The sequence below is a fragment of the Coregonus clupeaformis genome, chromosome 20 (genome assembly GCF_020615455.1).
Source record: "Coregonus clupeaformis isolate EN_2021a chromosome 20, ASM2061545v1, whole genome shotgun sequence".
Lineage (NCBI taxonomy): Eukaryota > Metazoa > Chordata > Actinopteri > Salmoniformes > Salmonidae > Coregonus > Coregonus clupeaformis.
In genome coordinates, this window is record NC_059211.1 from 2,798,554 (window position 1) to 2,822,568 (window position 24,015).

The 24,015-nt window shown below is 41.7% G+C and overlaps 1 protein-coding gene across 1 annotated transcript; it reads left to right on the forward strand.

Annotated features, from left to right (window-relative positions):
* The first annotated feature begins 399 nt into the window (after window positions 1-399).
* Window positions 400-1,291, forward strand: LOC121533201 (zinc finger protein Gfi-1b-like). Its single transcript, XM_041839007.1, has 2 exons — window positions 400-646; window positions 946-1,291. Exons 1-2 carry the CDS (start codon window positions 457-459, stop codon window positions 1,170-1,172), a joined length of 417 nt encoding a protein of 138 aa, XP_041694941.1. The 5' UTR covers window positions 400-456; the 3' UTR covers window positions 1,173-1,291.
* Window positions 1,292-24,015: the final 22,724 nt, after the last annotated feature.

Genomic DNA, 24,015 nt, shown 5'->3' on the forward strand with positions numbered 1-24,015 from the left:
GGTTTTGACCCCAACCTTGGTTCAAAGTAGATACACTGAATGAAATATGTGATAGTGTATTATCACCAGGACTGTTAATTAAGGTTTTGATGCCAGTTATAAACTATATACACCACAGTAGACCCTATACATGACTATATGGCCTATACCAGGGGTATTGAACGCTTACCCTACGAGGTCTGGAGCGTGCTTGTTTTCTGTTCTACCTGATAATGAATTGCTCACACCTGGTGTCCCAGGTCTAAATCAGTCCCTGATTGGAGGGGAACAATTAAAAAATGGATTGGAACTGGCTTCGAAGTCCAGAGTTGAGTTTGAGGTGCCTATACTATATGACCTATATTAGTTTGTTTTGGTGTATTTGTAAAAAATGATTAATTAAACTTCATATAAAACGGTGATTGAAATTAAATGTGACAACTCAATAAATAATGTTCCACAAAATATATTGCCTATATGCTGTGTTCTCATGAGTTTCAGGAGCGTACGTATGGCTGTAAGGTGTGTGGGAAAGTGTTCAAGCGCTCCTCCACCCTGTCCACTCACCTGCTTATCCACTCTGACACACGGCCCTACCCCTGTCAATACTGTGGCAAAGGATTTCACCAGAAATCTGATATGAAAAAACACACCTTCATTCACACAGGTGAGTCAATATGTATAGGGATCTTGACTTTTATCACGGTCACATTAGAAACTTATTAACTATTGAAAAGAAAAGAACAAAAAACCAATGGGAGTGGTAGGGGCATGTGGTGCCTGGTAAAAATGTAGTGGCTATGTGCCGGAGTATGTGGGAATATATGTAAAATATAAAGAAACCGAACCATGCGTTAGTTTTTCCTTGCACATAGACTACTTTCGGGGTGAGGAACCATCTAACATTACATTATAAAAGAATGAACTTCCCTTTAATACTATGTCCCCTCTGCCCTCCTTTCCCAGGTGAGAAGCCCCATGCGTGCCAGGTGTGTGGCAAAGCCTTCAGCCAGAGCTCCAACCTCATCACCCACAGCCGTCAGCACAGTAGCAACCAGCCCTACCACTGCTGCCTCTACGGCTTCCAGCACAAACTGGACCTGAGACAGCGCGTAGACCTTCAGGCGAAGACCCTGCTACCAGCTGATCTGAGATCAGTTTTAACAAGCAAGAGAACCACTCCACATAGATAGCAACTCAGAGACTTTCACATGGTTACAATTTTGTAATTCTTAGTCTGATCATTGATTTATTATTTTAGGTGATCAAACTCCCTTAATTGTCAGTGATTTACCTGTCAGGGGTAGTTAAAGGTATGGCACTTTGAGATGAAATACATTTTAGTGCTAAATATACTGCTCTTGTGATGCCCACGTCAGTTCTCGAACTGAATCCTTCTCTTCAGTTATCTGGCACATAAACTTTTACCTGGATTGGGCTGAGAACTCCCCATCCTCTCTCTGTCAGCGCTACCCTATAAAAGCAGAGCCATCTCTCCATCTGCACTAGAACACCTGATCACTACAACCTTCAAGCCCTCCACTGCACAGAGGAAGAACACAGACACAGGTAAGTACATCATTTAAAATACATGCTTTAGGTTTTAAATCACTATTGGCCTCATGGTAATCTCGTCCCCAGGCTCAATTACTACAGAGAGACCCGGCTGGCGACGAGATTAGCTTCATAGGCTGCGTTTACACAAGCAGCTCAATTCTGATATTTTTTCTACTAATTGGTATTTTGACCAACCACATCAGATCTTTTTCAGAACTGATCTGATTGGTCAAAAGATCAATTAGAGCAGATCTTTTTTCAGAACTGATCTGATTGGTCAAAAGACCAATTAGTGAGAAAAAGATCAGAATTGGGTTGCTTGTCTAAACACAGCCATAGTGGCATGACCTGAGCAGAGACAACTGAGGGAACTTACAGATGTTGTATGTATGGGGTACAGTGCAGAGATGGATCAGTCATGAACAAAATCATGTTAACCACAATTATTGCACAGAGAGAGTCAATGCAATCTATTATTTGATTTTTAAAATAAATGTTTTCGTGAACTAATTTAAGCTTGCCATAAAAGGGGTTGAACACTTAGTTTATTTTAAAGACATTGTTTTAAATCACTAACATTATGGAGTATTTTGTGTAGATCAGTGACAAAGTCCCAAATTAAATCAATTTTAGTTGCCGTTTAACACAAAAAACGGAAAGTAAAAGGGGGGTGAATACTTGGACACTGTCTGTAGTGTAACATCCTGATGGTGGTACTGTGTATTGTAATCTACCATTTATTCAAATTCAAGAATTGAAATCGATCAGGAATTTGCATTTGTCCTCTTTCTCACCTCTCTTCCCTCCCTCTATAGCAGCAATGGGAGCTAGTGGTTCAATCAACATCAACAGCGATGCGGAAGGTATGTAAACTTTCACTGCAAGCAGATTGTTTTAATATTCAATAAAAAAAATACATTACAAAAAACATATAAGAATGTAATCCAGTCCAACTGGAGCAGGGACTCTGTCTATTAATAAATTAGTTGCCACTTAGCCTATGTGGCCCATCCCACATGGGATTCTAAGCAGAAGCGGAACTGCCACAGGGGATGGGGGGGACATGTCCCCCTCAAAATTCAGAGCAGGTTGTTGGCCCCCTGGAGGTTGGGGCCCCCCCCAGATAGCATATGAACATGTCGTAAGCAATGGCAAAATATGTAGAATTGCAGGAAATTAGCTATAACGGTCGGCTTTGGGCACGGAAAACGGTCCAACTCCTCCTTTCTCAATTTTCAAACAGAAATGGGGTGTGCCTTTGGTGGGTCATGCGCGCCGCGAACGACGTAGCTAGTTCATTAGCTAAGCTAGCCACTTGTAGCTAGCCAGTAACTTCTTCAGTATGTGTTGTCATTTCACAGGATTTGTTTTTGGACGGAAGCTGTAGAGATGGCACTTCCGTAGCTGATCAATGCACCATCATACCAGGTTCAAGTTTAAAGCCGTTATTTTTGTGTTTTTGACCAAAGTCTACCTTTAAAGTAATTGCCCAGTGTTTCCAGATTTCTATGAAATATGACCTACAGTGGGGGAAAAAAGTATTTAGTCAGCCACCAATTGTGCAAGTTCTCCCACTTAACCCTTGTGCTTTGCTGGAAAAAAATGACATCCATTATGTTACGGGTCAAATTGACCCGCACAGTTTAAACACACTCAAGACAGTCAAAGAATTAAGTAAAAACAGAAACAACTTTATTTTGTCTTATCAGACATTTCAGAAAGAAGAAATACAATACTTTTTATTTTTTTTAAACAATATTTAAGAACTATTTGTTAAACATATTTCCTTTCTCACAAACAAGATTTTTCAGTTTCCCCAAGTAGGTTTTTTTCCCCCTATTGGTCCATATTATCCCTTCAGTCTTTCTCTCTACATGTTGAACACAATGTGTGTGTGTGCTTTCTGCAGATGTATTTATTGCATTCTACACAAGTGGTGCTTGTTTTACTGTCTTGTCGAGGGGGCAGAGCTGGCATCTTTTCCGTTTCTTGCCACTGCCTGTATCCACTGGATCCATTTCTGGTTGATTGGAGGCATGTGTTGATGGTCCAGCTTGAATTTTCTGGACGGCAGATGCAGCTGCTGTCGACCGAGGAGGCCGGACTCTCCTCTGGATCTTGGGAGTGATGAGAGCTTTGCCGAGCTCCTCTAGGAAAAGCCGGCGTCGGGTACAATTTGCCACCATTCCATTGCTGGTTGATTTCAGTCCACAGGACATAGGCATTGTAAGCAGACACATCCACAATGTTGTAGAAAATCACCAAAGGCCAGCGGGCAGTCATGCGCTGACAACTATATGTTGCTGTGACTTTATCCAAATTGTCAACTCCTCCTTTGGTGGAATTGTAGTCCAGTATTATTTGTGGCTTGATGTCCTCTCTTGCACTCAGCGATGCATCTTTGTGCATTGTGCTCATTACAAGAACATTCTTGTTCTTCTTTGGGCAGTATGAAACAACAGTTGCATTTTCAGAGAAAGCAAATTTAGAGGAATGCACAGTTCTGCCCTGCATTTTCAGAAGCTCACTGGGATGTTCAGGTTTGTTTTTTCTGATTGTTCCAACCATGGTCAGCTTTCTCTTCTGTAGTTCAACACCAAGGCAGTATGGATGTGAAGAAGTTGTCACACGTGATGTTATGACCTTGCAGCCCTTCACTCATGTCCAGCACCACCCGCATCCCCTGGTTTTTCTCAGGCACTCCGCCGGGTGGCTTCCCAGTGTAAACTTGCATATTCCATGCATAGCTTGATGTGGCATCACATGCTGCCCATATTTTGATGCCATATTTTGCAGGCTTGTTTGGCATATACTGTCTGAAGGGACAACGTCCTCTGAATGGAACAAGGCGTTCATCAACTGTAACATGAGGACTGGGATTGTACAGTAACGGTAGAATTTCCACCCATTTATCCCATACATCTCTGATTGCAGCTAGTTTGTCTCTTTCACGTCGACCCGGTCTGGTATCACGGTTATCAAAGCGAATCACCCGAGAAATTATGTGGAATTCTTGTAGAGACATTGTTGCCCGAAATATTGGCCTTCCATTCTCTTCATTCCACAGGCTGGCCGTTGCTTCTCCGTTTGACCGGTAGACTCCAGCTAATATGAGCAATCCAATGTATGCATGCAAGTCAATCCGATCCAGTGGCTTCCAGTTCTCTTGAAACACACGGCTCCCCTCCAAGTTGGTCATGTCCAGAACAATCTTCTCTATTGCTTGGGGTAAAAAGAGCTCAAAAGCTGATTGTATGTCATGGACTCGAGTGACAGCAAATCGTGTAGGTCCTGGAACCATTTTTATTACATTGGAAGCTGAGAGTCTACCTTGACCTCGTTGTGGTGACGGTGACCATTCAATATGACCATCTTTAGACTTCCATGTCTTCTCTTCTCTTGATGATGCTTGTTGCATGCTCTGTCTCTCATCTGATGTAGGGGATGGTACGGCAGACTCCTCCCTCTGAATCCTCTTCAATGAAGACAAAATCTGGATCATCAACAGCATTGTCCTCTATCTCTGAAATATCCTCTGTCTCTGAAACCTCTTCTTCTTTTTCACTGTCACAGTCCAGAATTTGTGATAAGACTTCATTGATTGAAAATCTTTTGGAGCTCATTTTTGAGTGTCTGTGTCAGGGACCTGCTGCTCTCACACTGAGGAGAAGCTTGGGAAAGCCCCTTTTTAACCCAAACACAATTCTAAAAGTGCAACCAGGACCAGTCAAAACAAAATACATCAAAGACACTTTTTTGTTTTGCACCTGTGCAAATATATATACACATGAAAGCCTCCGGGTCAAAATGACCCACAACATCATGTTTGTATACAAAATGTACACAGACATTCCACAACACATCAGTGTGTCCACATTTTGCAGTTAGGTTCATGACCCTAAATGAGGAAAAGTCATGTAATTTCATGGCGAAAAAGAGTGGTTAACTAGTATTTTAGACAACGCAAAAGTGGAAACGGGTCAAATTGACCCACAACATAACAGGAGGGTTAAAAAGATGAGAGAGGCCTGTAATTTTCATCATAGGTACACGTCAAATATGACAGACAAAATGAGAAAAAAAATGCCAGAATATCACATTGTAGGATTTTTAATTAATTTATTTGCAAATTATGGTGGAAAATAAGTATTTGGTCAATAACAATAGTTTCTCAATACTTTGTTATATACCCTTTGTTGGCAATGACACAGGTCAAACGTTTTCTGTAAGTCTTCACAAGGTTTTCACACACTGTTGCTGGTATTTTGGCCCATTCCTCCATGCAGATCTCCTCTAGAGCAGTGTCGCTGGGCAACACAGACTTTCAACTCCCTCCAAAGATGTTCTATGGGGTTGAGATCTGGAGACTGGCTAGGCCACTCCAGGACCTTGAAATGCTTCTTACGAGGCCACTCCTTCGTTGCCCGGGCGGTGTGTTTGGGATCATTGTCATGCTGAAAGACCCAGCCACGTTTCATCTTCAATGCCCTTGCTGATGGAAGGAGGTTTTCACTCAAAATCTGACGATACATGGCCCCATTCATTCTTTCCTTTACACGGATCAGTCGTCCTGGTCCCTTTGCAGAAAAACAGCCCCAAAGCATGATGTTTCCACCCCCATGCGTCACAGTAGGTATGGTGTTCTTTGGATGCAACTCAGCATTCTCTGTCCTCCAAACACGACGAGTTGAGTTTTTACCAAAAAGTTATATTTTGGTTTCATCTGACCATATGACATTCTCCCAATCCTCTTCTGCATCATCCAAATGCACTCTAGCAAACTTCAGACGGGCCTGGACATGTACTGGCTTAAGCAGGGGGACACGTCTGGCACTACGTCTGGCGGCGTAGTGTGTTACTGATGGTAGGCTTTGTTACTTTGGTCCCAGCTCTCTGCAGGTCATTCACTAGGTCCCCCCGTGTGGTTCTGGGATTTTTGCCCACCGTTCTTGTGATCATTTTGACCCCACGGGGTGAGATCTTGCGTGGAGCCCCAGATCGAGGGAGATTATCAGTGGTCTTGTATGTCTTCCATTTCCTAAGAATTGCTCCCACAGTTGATTTCTTCAAACCAAGCTACTTACCTATTGCAGATTCAGTCTACCCAGCCTGGTGCAGGTCTACAATTTTGTTTCTGGTGTCCTTTGACAGCTCTTTGGTCTTGGCCATAGTGGAGTTTGGAGTGTGACTGTTTGAGGTTGTGGACAGGTGTCTTTTATACTGATAACAAGTTCAAACAGGTGCCATTAATACAGGTAACGAGTGGAGGACAGAGGAGCCTCTTAAAGAAGAAGTTACAGGTCTGTGAGAGCCAGAAATCTTGCTTGTTTGTAGGTGACCAAATACTTATTTTCCACCATAATTTGCAAATAAATTCATTAAAAATCCTACAATGTGATTTTCTGGATTTTTTTTCCTCAATTTGTCTGTCATAGTTGACGTGTACCTATGATGAAAATTACAGGCCTCTCTCATCTTTTTAAGTGGGAGAACTTGCACAATTGGTGGCTGACTAAATACTTTTTTCCCCCACTGTATGTAACAGCAGGTCGGGATCCACTTTACGCCCTCCAACCTTGTTCACTCTCTCTTGCAATTCTACCAATGTGTTGTCAAGTATATTCATGACAGTAATAAAGATGATATTAATGACAATATTATGAAAACATTTCAGTGTTCTGTTCTTGATGATGATTGATATGAAATAAACATTGACACTACACATTCTCAGATGCCATGTTGTGGTGGTACGGTGTTGTTGTGCTGACTCGAGTGTTGATTGTGTGCACCCCTGTCTTCATTTGGATGTAAAATCCATTGTAATCTTCCATTGAACCTGTTATCCTCTCTGTCCCTCTCTCTTATCTTTCTCCCCCGTTCTGCTCATCACAACATTGGTTTAGCAGTTCATTACGGTTTGGGCTTTTCCTCTCCTCTCTCTCTGCTCTAACATCCATTTTGAAATCCACCCCCCCTCCCCCCCGTCTCAACACTTGACTCAACACTTGGCTGACTAAATACTTTTTTCCCCCACTGTATAATGAATTACAATATGAGTGAAATGGTTTTCCTTCCCAAAAATGTTTAATTACGTATGTTAAGCATATTTTCTGTGTTGGAATGGTGTGCCCCAACAACAGAATGGTTTGGGCGTATACCGTTCATTAAATGTTAATTCGAGTAGACTGCTGATTGGTCAGCTCATCCGCCTCAGGACGACGACATCCTCTGAGGAAATAGCAAGCATTGTGGTTTTTTCTCAAATGTATGCTTTCGCCACAAATACAAGTATAGGATGAGTCAACAACATTATTTGCGTATGAGTTAACAGAATATGAACTTAAGTGAGATTTTCACTGAACAGTTACTTTAAAACTGCATACTTTTCTCTCATCCTCATGGCAAAATGTGAAGAATAGCATGACATGAGCTATAAAACCACATTTTTTTCTCTCTGCCCCATGGCCAAGTGTAGAATTGCAGGAAATTAGCTTTAAAACTGCTAAATTCTCTCAGACATAAAAACACATTTCTCTGCCCGATGGCAAAATATGTTGAAATGCAGGAAGTTCACATTTTTCCTAAGCTTTTTTGTTGTTGTTGGGGGGCCTTCCACTTATACTGCGTTTTCATAGTATCCCTCCATATACCCCTCAAGAGAGGCATAGTAAGTCATGTCAAACTGTAGAATTGCAGAAAATGAGTTTTAATGTTAAAAGAAATTGCTTGTAAGACCATGCTAGAGAGTTTGTAGTGTACTCTTGACTAAAGACAGTAGTGGGTGGATTAACAATGCTAAAGAGGGGGTCCAAACATACACATCAATAGTTATAGTAAGTTGAACTAGGAGTTAAACAATGAATGTAGTACATTAAAGGCACAGGTAAAACTCATGTTGATCATGAGCGCATACTGGTGAAGTCAGTCGATGGCTGCCAAACCAAGAAATGTTTGGTGCGCTTGGCAGCCATCTTTATAGGGTCAGGTGACAGGTCACCTGATTTTCATTTGATGGTCACCTGAGAGGTCACCTGACTTGGAGGCCATCTTGGTATGGAACATTGTCATTATATGTGGCTGAACAGTTCTGAACATTTACATTGTTAGTAGTGTGTGTGACTGTTGCTTTCAGCAGTGTTCCTAGCAAACACCTAATACTGACAACCACATTTCTTTCAGCACTGTCCAGTATTGATTCTCTCACTCTCTCTGTTTCTCTTTTGTTCTCTCATTCTCTTAGGTTGTAATATAGCCAACGCTACAGGCGGCAAAGTGCGTCTCTACTACAAGGCAGAGAAGATGGCTCTCTGTGACCTCATCGAGGGGAGTCAACTCAAGAAGGGCGACTCCATCCTCATCCTGGAAGGCGACTTTAAGAAGAGCCTTCTCCCTCAGAACCTCTATGTCACTGGCTTCCAAGTAGAAAGTGGCAATACACATATTTGCCATGAGAAATCTCCACTGAATGGGCTGAACAATCTCCTGGCAGAGTATGCTGACGGTCACCCCAAGTCCTACATCCTCACTGTCGACAAAGAGGTGAAGTTCTCCAAGACCGGAGAGATCTGGGTGGATGAGGACGGGGTGGATCACAACCCCAAAAAGTAGCACCACCAGGGAACCTCCTGTACCTCCTGTAACACCATTTATTAATCAAAGATTCAACTACAAAATAAAACAATCTGATTTAAAAATCAATAGAGATTAAATCACAGATAAATGAAATGGGGTGTTCTTACTGCTAGTGCTTCCAGATGCAGTGTATGGTACAAATCAGCAATTTAATCACTCTACTTTTTGACAAATAAATAAATATTACCAAACTGAGAAGTGAGCACGTGTTCTGTAGGATGTTATTATGACAAGTAACTCCGTGTGTGTGTAAATATATTACATGATTATGGTTGCCATCCGATATCCTACATACATATACTTATTTTAACAGGTCAAGAACACAAGATTGTAATCAAAGTTTCTATTTCTAAGGTTGTAGTCATGCTATTTCAAGCATACACAGTGATGGTGCAAGACACTTGCAGGGAGAATAAATAGGTCAGAAAAAGCCTTCAAATGTACTCATTACATTGGATTTGAAAATCATGTGAACTAGGATGTTAGATAAATGTTTCCCAACTAAAGGTTTGATGATGAGTTGAATCAAGTGCGTTAGTGCTAGGGTAAAAACAAAGGATTGGGAAATACTATATTAATGCATCAAAATTAATGAACAACACTCCAGACAACTATTTTCACACTTCATGGCTCTGTCCACCCACCCTACAGTTATGGAAATAAACCATACACAAACTATCCATATTTTTGTGTCACAGCATTCCACTCTCCTCATCCCTCTGTCTTCTTGGAGATCTTCAGACCTACCACCCAAACATCAGTATTACTCAACTGGAAAAACAGATACAAACTGTCTGTTTGTCAATGGCTCAACCTTCTCACAGACCACATCACAATGGAAAGAATGACAGCATCCACCAAAGACAAAATGTAATCCTTCAACGAAAACTGGACCCCACTCAACTCCTTGCAGCTACATATGAGCTGATCCCACCCTAGTGATTCCTCTAACACCCAAGTTGCTATTACTATTTATTTTTAGCTAATATATTATTATTATTATTATTATTGTTATTATTATTGTATTATTATTTTTACTTATTTACTTCTGTATCTAATCAGGTTTACAAAACCAAATAAGATTTACCCCCTGCAACAATCTTTTCCCCATATATACACGGTGACTTCCCCAAAATACAAATGTTGAATTTGTTATTTAAAATGGTGTCCTGTCTACATTTCCGGTCCTGTCCTGTCAACCTGTCCCTTCAAGGACCTGTTGAATGTGTGTCTTGTTTGTTTGTTTTGTTGTTATAATTGTTATTAGCTTATTATTTGACTCACATTAAATGGTGGGATGGGAACAAACAGGGTGGGATGGGTTGTTTATTTAAATTGTTTTGGTCTAGGGTATTAGGAGCAGCTTCACTTTAGTAAAAATGTATACTAAAAACTTCTATAAAAAATAAATGAACAATTCATCATTAACGCCTACGTTTAAATGAGACAGTAGAGGATATGTCAAATTTTTCACAATGGTCTGAATCAAAGTTTTCTTGAATAACCATTGAGCTCTGGCAAGAACACCCCTGGAGTAGTCCCTCCCAGTGGTGTTCTCATCAACATGAGTGGACATTATCCAGACCCATATTGTAGGCCGCTAATCCTCCTGAAAATATAAACACAACAGGCTGTATCCATGTAACCTATGCAGTTCCATAATATACCTAACTTTGTATTAAATGTATGACACATCTCTATCAAACTCTTGGCAAAAAGGGCGAGGGAAGTGGAACCTTTCAGCTACTGCTCCGTGGTACATTTTCTATAATATTAATTCAGACAGAAAACACCATGTATTTGTTTAACCATTTTAGAAAGTAAATGAGAATAGATTACGTCTTGGCAGTAGGCTCTGCAGCTTCAGGGTAACTCACTGCCATAGTAAAGCTAAATAATTACCATAATAATAAACTACAGGCAGTGAGTGCGGTATAGCTAACCCCTGACTGAAACAAAAGCAGAGCCAAACAGGTGGAGGCTGCCCACTGGGCAAAAACTGGTTGAATCAACGTGGTTTCCACATAATTTCAACCCCAAAATGTGATAACATTGAATCAATGTGGAATATGTTCTGAGACTCCGCCGATAGCGTTGACGAGCTAACCACCTCTGTCACTGGCTTCATTAGGAAATGCATCGGCGACTTGGCCCACAGTGAAGGTTCACTGCTTCCCCAATCTGAAGGAGAGGGCTACCGCACACAGGGATATTGCAGACAATCCTGAGGCTACAGCTGAGGACAGGAACAAGTACAAGAAGTCCCACTATGACCTCCTCTGAGTCATCAAACAAGCAAAAGGTGGAATCATGTTACCCATGCTCCGCCGCATGTGGCAGGGGCTACAGTCCATTACGGTTTACAAAGGAAGACCAAGCCGTAATCTGCCCAACAATGCCTCTCTACCAGACAAACTCAATGCAGCAACACGCTGAACCTCAAGACAGGGGCCCTCCAGAGAGCATCTTGACTGGCTGCATCACTGCTTGGTATGGCAACAGCATCGCCCTCGATCGCATTGCACTACAGAGGGTGCTGTGGACAGCCCAGTACGTCACTGGGGTCGAGCTCCCTGCCATCCAGGACGTCTATATCAGCCGGTGTGAAAGGAAAATTAGACTCCAGCCACCCAAACCATAGACTCTGCTTCCGCACGGCAAGCGGTACCGGTGCATTAAATCTGACACCAACAGGCTCCTGAATAGCTTCTATCCCCAAGCCATAAGACTGCTAAATAGTTAACAAGATTGCTACACGGACTGAGTTGACCCTTGCATAACATTTTGGGACTGCCTCTATGAACACTCACAGGACTCTACACACACTCACACACACACTGACATTCCAACACACACACACACACACATTTATACTTACTCATATACAATCATCATATACACTGCTGCTACTCTGTTTATCACATATCCTGATGCCTAGTCACCTTACCCCTATACATATCTACCTCCATCACTCCAGTATCCCTGCACATTGTAAATGTGGCATTGGAACGGACCCTGTATATAGTATATAGTGTTCTTCTTCATAATTTTTATTTTAAAGTTTTTGCTCTACCTTATGGTATTTTAGGACTACATTTGGATATTGATTACTGCATTGTTGGGTTTAGAGCTAGCAAGAAAGGCATTTCATTATACTTTGACATTGAAACTTGAACTGATTTGATTTGCAAAAAGTAATCAATAAGGGGATTTTGTCTTTTTTTCACCCTATTTTTTAAACTAAATCCAATGACATGGTGACATTTTATGTTGATTTCAAATTGAATTCCCGTTAGTTGACAACTCAACCAAATGTAAATCAAAACTAGACGTTGAACTGCCGTCTGTGCCCAGTGGGTGGGGTGGTGGTGGGATAACAGAAAACTGACATGCATAGTGAGTAACGCATGTTACAGCAACAGCATGTCACCAAGCAACAATGGCGCATAGCTTGCACGTGGCAGCCATCAGAGAATGTGTGTGCAGAACCTGGTCAAGTAAATAGACCGCCATATTAGGGTAGAGTGATTAATCTAATTGGTGTAATATCAGCTGATGCAAACACTCGGGTTTCCTGTCTGAACTGCTTCTCATTATTGATTTTGATTTTATCAACGAGAATCCCAGTCTATAATCTATATTATAAACTGCGTGGTTCAAGCCCTAAATGCTGATTGGCTGACAGCCATGGTATATGACAGCATATACCACGGTATGACAAAACCTGTATTTTTATTGCTCTAATTACATTAGTAACCAGTTTATAATAGCAATAAGTCACCTCCGCGTTGCATAGTGCCTAAGAACAGCCCTTAGCCGTGGTATTTTGGCCATATCCACACACCCTCGAGCCTCATTGCTTAAATCAAATCTTCAATAGAAATCTATGGACACCATTTACAGTGCCTTCAGAAAGTATTCACATCCCTTGACTTTTTCCACATTTTGTTGTGTTACAACCTGAATTTAAAATTGATTAAATTTAGATTTCTGTCACTGGCCTACACACAATAACCCATAATGTCAAAGTGGATTTTTTTGTTGTTGACATTTTTACAAATTAATATAAACTGAAAAACGGAAATATCTTGAGTCAACAAGTATTCAACCCCTTTAGTATGGCGAGCCTAAATAAGTTCAGGAGTAAAACATTTCATAAAAAGTTAAAGAATAAGTTGCATGGACTCACTCTGTGTGCATTTATAGTGTTTAACATGATTTTTGAATGATTACCTCAGAGTAGCACATTTCAAACACAGATTCAACCACAAAGACCGCCTCGCAAAGAAGGACACCTATTGGTAGATGGGTAAAAAAAAAAAGCAGACGTTGAATATCCCTTTGGATAGTGTTTCAATACACCCAGTCACTACAAACATACAGGCATCCTTCTTAACTCAGTTGCCGGAGAGAAAGGAAACCGCTCAGGGATTTCACCATGAGGCCAATGGTGACTTTAAAGCACTTACAGAGTTTAATAGCTGTGATAGGAGAAAACTAAGGATGGATCAACGACATTGTAGTTACTCCACAATACTAACCTAATTGACATAGCGAAAAGAAGGAAGCCTGTACAGAATAAAAAGATACCAAAACATGCATCGTGTTTGCAACAGGGCACTAAAGTAATACTGCAAAAAAAGTGGAAACGTCAAGGGGCAACAGCGGCTCAGTTGCGAAGTGGTAGGCCACACAAGCTCACAGAACTGGACTGCCGAGTGCTGAAGCACATAGCAAGTAAAAATTGTCTGTCTTCGGTTGCAACATTCACTACCGAGTTCCAAACTGCCTCTGGAAGCAACATCAGCACAAGAACTGTTCGTCGGGAGCTTCATGAAATGGGTTTCCATGGCCAAGCAGCCACACATAAGCCTAAGATCACAATGCGCAATGCCAAACGTCGGCTGGAGTGGTGTAAAGCTCGCCGCCATTGGACTCTGGAGCAGTGGAAACGCGTCCTCTGGAGGGATGAATTACGCTTCACCATCTGGCAGTCCAACGGACGAATCTGAGTTTGGCGGATACCAGGAGAACACTACCTGCCCCAATGCTAGTGGCAACTGTAAAGTTTGGTGGAGGAAGAATAATGGTCTGGAGCTGTTTTTCATGGTTCCCCCCAGGGCCCTTAGTTCCAGTGAATGGAAATATTATCGCTACAGCATACAATGACATTCTAGACGATTCTGTGCTTCCAATTTTGTGGCAACAGTTTGGAGAAGGCCCTTTCCTGTTTCAGCATGACAATGCTCCCGTGCACAAAGCAAGGTCCATACAGAAATGGTTTGATCGGTGTGGAAGAACTTGACTGGCCTGCACAGAGCCCTGACCTCAACCCCATCAAACACCTTTGGGTTGAATTGGAAGGCCGACTGTGAGCCAGGCCTACTCACCCAACATCAGTGCCCGACCTCACTAATGCTCTTCTGGCTGAATGGAAGCAAGTCCATGCAGCAATGTTCCAACATCTAGTGTAAAGCCTTCCCAGAAGAGTGGAGGCAGTTATAGCAGCAAAGGGGGGACCAACTCCATATTAATGCCCATGATTTTGGAATGAGATGTTCGACGAGCAGGTGTCCACATACTTTTGTGTAGTGTATACTCAGGGGTGTGATACTTATCTAAATGAGATATTTCTGTATTACATTTTCAATACATTTGCAAAAATATCTAAAACATGTTTTCACTTTGTCATTATGGGGTATTGTATGTTGATGGGTGTGGATTTTTTTTTTTAATCCATTTTGAATTCAGGCTGTAACAGACAAAATGAGGACTAAGTCAAGGAGTATGAATACCAGGAGAATCACTGCACGAATAGACCTTCAGGCTAAGAACCTGCTACCAGCTGATCTAAGATCAGTTTTTTACCACCAGGAACACTACTGATGATAGGCTCACTAATCGCCACAACTGCTGAATTCAGTTTTAATTTATCAGTAGCCAAAGAATTCTCTCAATCCGCTCTGTTTGGCACCAGCTGAAAAGGTTTACTTAAGAGGACTGATCAATTGAGATATACTCAGAAATAGGTGATACAGTCAGTCTTGGATCAATATGATACCATATATTATGAGCCCAGTATCTAGAGCAATTACTATTGATATTTTGTTTAATTCTTCTTCTTTTTGGATACTAAGGGCTTATTTTCGGCTAGCGTTAAAGTGGCGCTAGTGTCAAACGCACGTTAGTTTGCAGTTTCGTCGTGTAAAAACTGGTGCACTGGCATTTTCCAGCCCTAACGCCAGGTTTGGCAATTTACCTGTCTGACATAAGCACGCTTGCGCTCAGATGGGAGGGGTTGGATTTTATTTTGACGTGTCCAGTGCTGTAGTGGTGCCTGAAGAAGTGGTTATACTCCAAACTGCTTTGAATCCTGCGCGTGCACAGATTTAAAGCAACGGTATTTGAGTGATAGGCTGTTTTAAAACTCTGCACCTGCAATGAAAATATATATATCTTTACAATTAAAAAATAAGGTGACCCCTGAAAGCCACATTCGGTCCTTATATTATTGTAACATAGGCTATGCTGCAGCAAATGCAGCCCATGGCCTACCTGTCACAAGAAAAAAAGTGACTGAGCTGTATGTCCCCACCCTGAGCATTGATGATTGATCATGCAGAGAGCAGAGAGAAGAAGGCCATAGAGAAGCCAGATTTAGACATCACATATAATTTAACAGTTCCATTTCATGTCATGCTGTTCATAGAAATCATTTATTATAATTTACCAGTTTCTCGCAGCTATTTATCTCGGGAAAAGGGAGTGATTTTGGGCGGTAAATCTTGGTAACCAGGTTCCCACCATTCAACCCTAGTAGAGGCATGTGGTGCATGTTAAAATGTAGTGGCTACCTGCCGGAGTATGTGGGAATATATATATGTATACACTACCAGTCAAATGTTTGGACACACCTACTCATTCAAGGGTTTTTCTCTATTTTTTACATTGTAGAATAATAGTGAAGACATCAAATATATGAAATAACACATATGGAATCATGTAGTAACCACAAAAGTGTTAAACAAATCAAAACATATTTTATATTTGAGATTCTTCTATGTAGCCACCCTTTGCCTTGATGACAGCTTTGTACACTTGGCATTCTCTCAACCAGCTTCACCTGGAATGCTTTTCAAACAGTCTTGAAGGAGTTCCCACATATGCTGAGCACTTGTTAGCTGCTTTTCCTTCACTCTGCTGTCCAACTCATCCCAAACCATCTCAATTGGGTTGAGGTCGGGTGATTGTGGAGGCAAGGTCATCTGATACAGCACTCCATCACTCTCCTTCTTGGTCAAATAGCCCTTACACAGCCTGGAGGTGTGTTGGGTCATTGTCCTGTTGAAAAACAAATGATAGTACCACTAAACCCAAACCAGATGGGACGGCATATCGCTGCAGAATGCTGTGGTAGCCATGCTGGTTAAGTGTGCCTTGAATTCTAAATAAATCACAGACAGTATCACCAGCAAAGCACCCCCACACCATCACACCTCCTCCTCCATGCTTCACGGTGGGAACCACACATGCAGAGATTATCCTTTCACCTACTCTGCGTCTCAGAAAGACACGGCGGTTGGAACCAAAAATCTCACATTTGGACTCATCAGACCAAAGGACAGATTTCCACCGGTCTAATGTCTACTGCTCGTGTTTCTTGGCCCAAGCAAGTCTCTTTTTCTTATTGGTGTCCTATAGTAGTGGTTTCTTTGCAGCAATTCGACCATGAAGGCCTGATTCACGCAGTCTCCTCTGAACAGTTGATGTTGAGATGTCTGTTACTTGAACTCTGTGAAGCATTTATTTGGGCTGCAATTTCTGAGGCTGATAACTCTAATGAACTTATCCTCTGCAGCAGAGGTAACTCTGAGTCTTCCTTTCCTGTGGCGGAACTCATGAGAGCCAGTTTCATCATAGCGCTAGATGGTTTTTGCGACTGCACTTGAAGAAACTTTCAAAGTTCTTGAAATGTTCCAGATTGACTGACCTTCATGTCTTTTCTTTTTGCTTATTTGCACTGTTCTTTCTATAATATGGACTTGGTCTTTTACCACATAGCACTATCTTCTGTATAACAACCCTACCTTGCCACAACACAACTGATTTGCTAAAACGCATTAAGAAGGAAAGAAAAGTCAACAAATTAACTTTTAACAAGGCACACCTGTTAATTGAAATGCGTTCCAGGTGACTACCTCATGAAGCTGGTTGAGAGAACGCCAAGAGTGTGCAAAGCTGTCATCAAGGCAAAGGGTGGCTACTTTGAAGAATCTTAAATATAACATATATTTTGATTTGTTTAACACTTTTTTGGTTACTACATGATTCCATGTGGTATTTCATTCATTCATTTTGATTTCTTCACTATTATTCTACAATGTCAAAAATAGTAAAAATAAAGAGAAACCCTGGAATGAGTAGGTGTGTCCAAACTTTGGACTGGTACTGTCTATAGGCTACTTTCAGGTTGAGGAACCATCTAATATTGTTATAAAAGAGTGAACTTCCCCTTTAATACAGTCTGTCCGCTCTGCCCTGCTATCCGAGGTGAGAAGCCCCATGTATGCCTCCTGTGTTGCAAAGCCTTCAGCCAGAGCTCCAACCTCATCACCCACAGCCATCAGCACAGTAGCAACCAGCCCTACCACTGCCCCCACTGCCTCTATGGCTTCCAGCGCAAACTGGACCTGAGACAGCACCAGGAGAACCACTGTGCATAGACCTTCAGGCTAAGACCCTGGCTAAGAGTTGATCTGAGCTCAGTTTTCAAAACCGGGAGAACCGCTGTACATAGATAGCAACTCAGAGACCATCACATGGTCACAGCAGACCCCAGTTAATTTTTTCATTATAAGGGGCACCATTACACAAGCTGAACAGAAGCTGGGGATGGATGAAAATTCTAACAAACATTTACCTTGACTGTAGTCGAATCCCGAATATACACTTTGCCTACATATGTGTTTTTTCAGTGTCATCCTACGGAAAATAGGTCTAAAACACCTTAGAAACACTCCAATCCAATTTACACTGAACAAAAATATAAACGCAAATGTAAAGTGCTGGTCCCATGTTTCATGAGCTGAAATGTATGATCTCAGAAATGTTCCATACGAACAAAAAGCTTATTACTCTCAAATTTTGTGCACAAATTTGTTTATGTCCCTGTTAGTGAGCATTTGATCATTTGTCAAGATAATCTATCCACCTGACAGGTGTAGTTTAAACAGCATGATCATTACACAGGTGCACCTTGTACTTGGGACAATAAAAGGCCACTCTAAAAGGTGCTGTTTTGTCACGCAACACAATGCCACAGATGTCTCAAGTTTTGAAGAAGCATGCATTTGGCATGCTGACTGCAGAAATGTCCACAAGAGCTGTTTCCAGATAATTTAATATTAATTTCTCTACCATAAGCCGCCTCCAACGTCATTTTAGAGAATTTGGCAGTACGTCCAACTGGCCTCACAATCTCAGACCACGTGTAACCACGCCAGCCCAGGACCTCCACATCCGGCTTCTTCACCTGCAGGATTGGCTGGGCCTGGCTCCCCAGTGACCGGGCCTGGCTCCCTAGTGGCTGGGCATATGCCCTACCAGGCCGACCCATGGCTGCGCCCCTGCCAAGTCATGTGAAATCCATAGATTAGAGCCTAATTAATTTATTTCAATTGACTGATTTCCTTATATGAACTCTAACTTTTTGCTCAGTAGATATTACAATAGTATCGCTTTAAGTGTGTATTACAAACATGTTTATGTTATCCACTTTCAGATTTGGATAACAACAGTACTCATATTATGAATTAACAGTTTTTTATTTAGGTGATCAAACTCTTTAATGATGTACCTGTGTGGGTGGTTTTAAAGAAGTCACTTTGAAATAAACAAAGTTAATCAGTGTGCAATGCCCACGTAGGTTCTTTGGAATTCTATGGAAATGAATCATCATTTTCATTCTCGGAAACATTTACCTGGATTTAAATACCTGTGGTGGGCTGTGATGAGGTGATTTTGAAGGATTCAGGCGCAGAAGGGTAAATCACAGAATAACAGGATTTATTCTGTTCCACAGAGTTACGCAGAAATGCTTCAAAACACTCCAGCGTGCAAAACAGGCGCACTGGAAAATACAAGGCACACAGGGAATATTAAATAAAAATAAAAATAAAAGGAGCTCCAACGAGCATCTCTCTCCTCCACAATAAACAATCACACACAAAGACAAGGGGGCAAAGGGAACACTTATACAGGTACTGATGAGGGGATATGAACCAGGTGTGTGTAATAAACAAGACAAAACAAATGGAATGATTAGATGAGGAGCGGCAGTGGCTAGAAGGCCGGTGACGACGAACGCCGAAGCCTGCCCGAACAAGGAGAGGAGGCTGCCTCGGAGGAAGTCGTGACATTGCCTGAGAATCCCCCCTCTCTCTCTGTCAGCGCTACCCTATAAAAGTAATCAAAATGGAATTGACCCCAACCTGAAATATGTGATATTGTGCATTATCACCAGGACTGTTTATTAAGGTTTTGATGCCAGTAATAAACTATATACAGGAAAACACACCACAGTAAATCTTATTCATGACTATATGGCCTATACTATATGACCTATATTCGTTTGTTTTGTTTTGTGTAATTGTAAAAAATAAAATTATAAAAAGATTAACTTAACTTCACATGAAACTGTGATTGAAATGAATGTGGAAACCCAATAAATAAAATGTTACACAAAATATATGGCCTGTACAGTATGCTGTGTTCTCATGTGTTTCAGGAGCAAACATTTGGTTGTAAGGTGTGTGGAAAAATGTTCAAGCATGTTCAAGCATTTAAAAACAAAGGTGTCATTGCATGCTGATGACTCAAGTTTCCTCTTAAATCCACATTCTGGATCCCTGCACAGTCTCATAGAGGATATAGATACTTTTTCAAACCTCTCTGGGCTACAACCAAACTACGATAAATTTACCAAATTACGTATTGATCGCAACTTTTACATTACCATGTAGTTTACCAATGAAATGGTCCGATGGTGAAGTGGATATACTCTGTATAAAATAAAATAAACATAAAGAAAGAAAAACACTTGTTCAAGCGCATCTCAGCACTATCCACCCTCCTGTAATATAATCTGACACTTGATCTTGCCCTACCCCTGTCAATACTGTGGAAAAAGATTTAGCTAGAAATCTGATATGAAAAAACACACCTTCATTCACACAGGTGAGTCAATATGTATTCCATGGGAATAGGGATCTTAACTTCATCACGGTCACATTAGAAACAAAACTAAAATATAAAAATGAATTTGGGAGTAGTAGTGGCTAGGGTTGAATCTTTTTTCAGATGTTCCATCCCGAGAATAAAACACCTTTCTCCCGTGTAACCCCATATTTCCCGCCTAAACCGGAAGTGTAATTCAAAAGCTTATAAAGCATGTAAATAGAACTACTGTATGTCTGGATTTGATTATAGATTTGATCAAAAATTCAAGGCTGATGCTACCTGAGCCTAATGAGCCATACATTAAAGACATTTTATGATCTCAAGCCCAAAAAAGCCCAAATGATTGTGCCGTTATCCAATACATAGATGATATATACAGTGCCTTGCAAAAGTATTCATCCCCCTTGGCGTTTGTCCTATTTTGTTGCATTACAACCTGTAATTTAAATTGATTTTTATCTGGATTTCATGTAATGGACATACACAAAATAGTCCAAATTGGTGAAGTGAAATGAAAAAAATAACTTGTTTCAAAAAATTATTTAAAAAATATAACGGAAAATTGGTACGTGCATCTGTATTCACCCACTTTGCTATGAAGCCTCTAAAAAAGATCTGGTGCAACCAATTACCGTCAGAAGTCAGATAATTAGTTAAATAAAGTGCACCTGTGTGCAATCTAAGTGTCACATGATCTGTCACATGATCTCAGTATATACAGTGGGGGGAAAAAGTATTTAGTCAGCCACCAATTGTGCAAGTTCTCCCACTTAAAAAGATGAGAGAGGCCTGTAATTTTCATCATAGGTACACGTCAACTATGACAGACAAATTGAGGAAAAAAATCCAGAAAATCACATTGTAGGATTTTTAATTAATTAATTTGCAATTTATGGTGGAAAATAAGTATTTGGTCACCTTCAAACAAGCAAGATTTCTGGCTCTCACAGACCTGTAACTTCTTCTTTAAGAGGCTCCTCTGTCCTCCACTCGTTACCTGTATTAATGGCACCTGTTTGAACTTGTTATCAGTATAAAAGACACCTGTCCACAACCTCAAACAGTCACACTCCAAACTCCACTATGGCCAAGACCAAAGAGCTGTCAAAGGACACCAGAAACAAAAGTGTAGACCTGCACCAGGCTGGGAAGACTGAATCTGCAATAGGTAAGCAGCTTGGTTTGAAGAAATCAACTGTGGGAGCAATTATTAGGAAATGGAAGACATACAAGACCACTGATAATCTCCCTCGATCTGGGGCTCCACGCAAGATCTCACCCCGTGGGGTCAAAATGATCACAAGAACGGTGAGCAAAAATCCCAGAACCACACGGGGGGACCTAGTGAATGACCTGCAGAGAGCTGGGACCAAAGTAACAAAGCCTACCATCAGTAACACACTACGCCGCCAGGGACTCAAATCCTGCAGTGCCAGACGTGTCCCCCTGCTTAAGCCAGTACATGTCCAGGCCCGTCTGAAGTTTGCTAGAGTGCATTTGGATGATCCAGAAGAGGATTGGGAGAATGTCATATGGTCAGATGAAACCAAAATATAACTTTTTGATAAAAACTCAACTCGTCGTGTTTGGAGGACAAAGAATGCTGAGTTGCATCCAAAGAACACCATACCTACTGTGAAGCATGGGGGTGGAAACATCATGCTTTGGGGCTGTTTTTCTGCAAAGAGACCAGGACGACTGATCCGTGTAAAGGAACGAATGAATGGGGCCATGTATTGTGAGATTTTGAGTGAAAACCTCCTTCCATCAGCAAGGGCATTGAAGATGAAACGTGGCTGGGTCTTTCAGCATGACAATGATCCCAAACACACCGCCCGGGCAACGAAGGAGTGGCTTCGTAAGAAGCATTTCAAGGTCCTGGAGTGGCCTAGCCAGTCTCCAGATCTCAACCCCATAGAAAATCTTTGGAGGGAGTTGAACGTCCGTGTTGCCCAGCGACAGCCCCAAAACATCACTGCTCTAGAGGAGATCTGCATGGAGGAATGGGCCAAAATACCAGCAACAGTGTGTGAAAACCATGTGAAGACTTACAGAAAAAGTTTGACCTGTGTCATTGCCAACAAAGGGTATATAACAAAGTATTGAGAAACTTTTGTTGTTGACCAAATACTTATTTTCCACCATAATTTGCAAATCAATTCATTAAAAATCCTACAATGTGATTTTCTGGATTTTTTTCCCTCATTTTGTCTGTCATAGTTGCCGTGTACCTATGATGAAAATTACAGGCCTCTCTCATCTTTTTAAGTGGGAGAACTTGCACAATTGGTGGCTGACTAAATACTTTTTTCCCCCACTGTATACACCTGTTCTGAAAGGCCCCAGAGTCTGCAACACCACTAAACAAGGGGCACCACCAAGCAAGCGGCACCATGAAGACCAAGGAGCTCTCCAAACAGGTCAGGGACAAAGTTGTGGAGAAGTACAGATCAGGGTTGGGTTATAAAAAAATATCTGAAACTTTGAACATCCCATGGAGCACCATTAAATCCATTATAAAAAAATGGAAAGAATATGGCACCACAACAAACCTGCCAAGAGAAGGCCGCCCACCAAAACTCACGGACCAGGCAAGGAGGGCATTAATCAGAGAGGCAACAAAGAGACCAAAGATAACCCTGAAGGAGCATCATAGCTCCACAGTGGAGATTGGCGTATCTGTCCATAGGACCACTTTAAGCCGTACACTCCACAGAGCTGGGCTTTACGGAAGAGTGGCCAGAAAAAGCCATTGCTTAAAGAAAAAAATAAGCAAACACGTTTGGTGTTCGCCAAAAGGCATGTGGGAGACTCCCCAAACACATGGAAGAAGGTACTCCGGTCAGATGAGACAAAAATTGAGCTTTTTGCCCATCAAGGAAAACGCTATGTCTGGTGCAAACCCAACACCTTTCATCACCCCGAGAACACATTTTACATTAAATTTTTTACATTTTAGTCATTTAGCAGACGCTCTTATCCAGAGCGACTTACAGGAGCAATTAGGGTTAAGTGCCTTGCTCAAGGGCACATTTACGTCATTTAGCAGACGCTCTTATCAAGAGCGACTCACAAATTGGTGCATTCACCCTATAGCCAGTGGGATAACCACTTACAATTTTTTTTGGGGGGGGTAGAAGGATTACTTTATCCTATCCCAGGTATTCCTTAAAGAGGTGGGGTTTCAAATGTCTCCGGAAGGTGGTGAGTGACTCTGATGTCCTGGCGTCGTGAGGGAGCTTGTTCCACCATTGGGGTGCCAGAGCAGCGAACAGTTTTGACTGGGCTGAGCGGGAACTATGCTTCCGCAGAGGAAGGGGAGCCAGCAGGCCAGAGGTGGATGAACGCAATGCCCTCGTTTGGGTGTAGGGACTGATCAGAGCCCGAAGGTACAGAGGTGCCGTTCCCATCACTGCTCCATAGGCAAGCACCATGGTCTTGTAACGGATGCGAGCTTCAACTGGAAGCCAGTGGAGTGTGCGGAGGAGCGGGGTGACGTGAGAGAACTTGGGAAGGTTGAACACCAGACGGGCTGCGGCATTCTGGATGAGTTGTAGGGGTTTAATGGCACAGGCAGGGATGCCAGCCAACAGCGAGTTGCAGTAGTCC

Excerpts from the sequence above, each read along its gene's own strand:
- LOC121533201 (XM_041839007.1), top strand. The coding sequence starts at position 457 with ATGCTGTGTTCTCATGAGTTTCAGGAGCGTACGTATGGCTGTAAGGTG. Across the intron at positions 647-945 it reads ACACACCTTCATTCACACAG|GTGAGAAGCCCCATGCGTGC; the intron begins GTGAGTCAATAT and ends CTCCTTTCCCAG.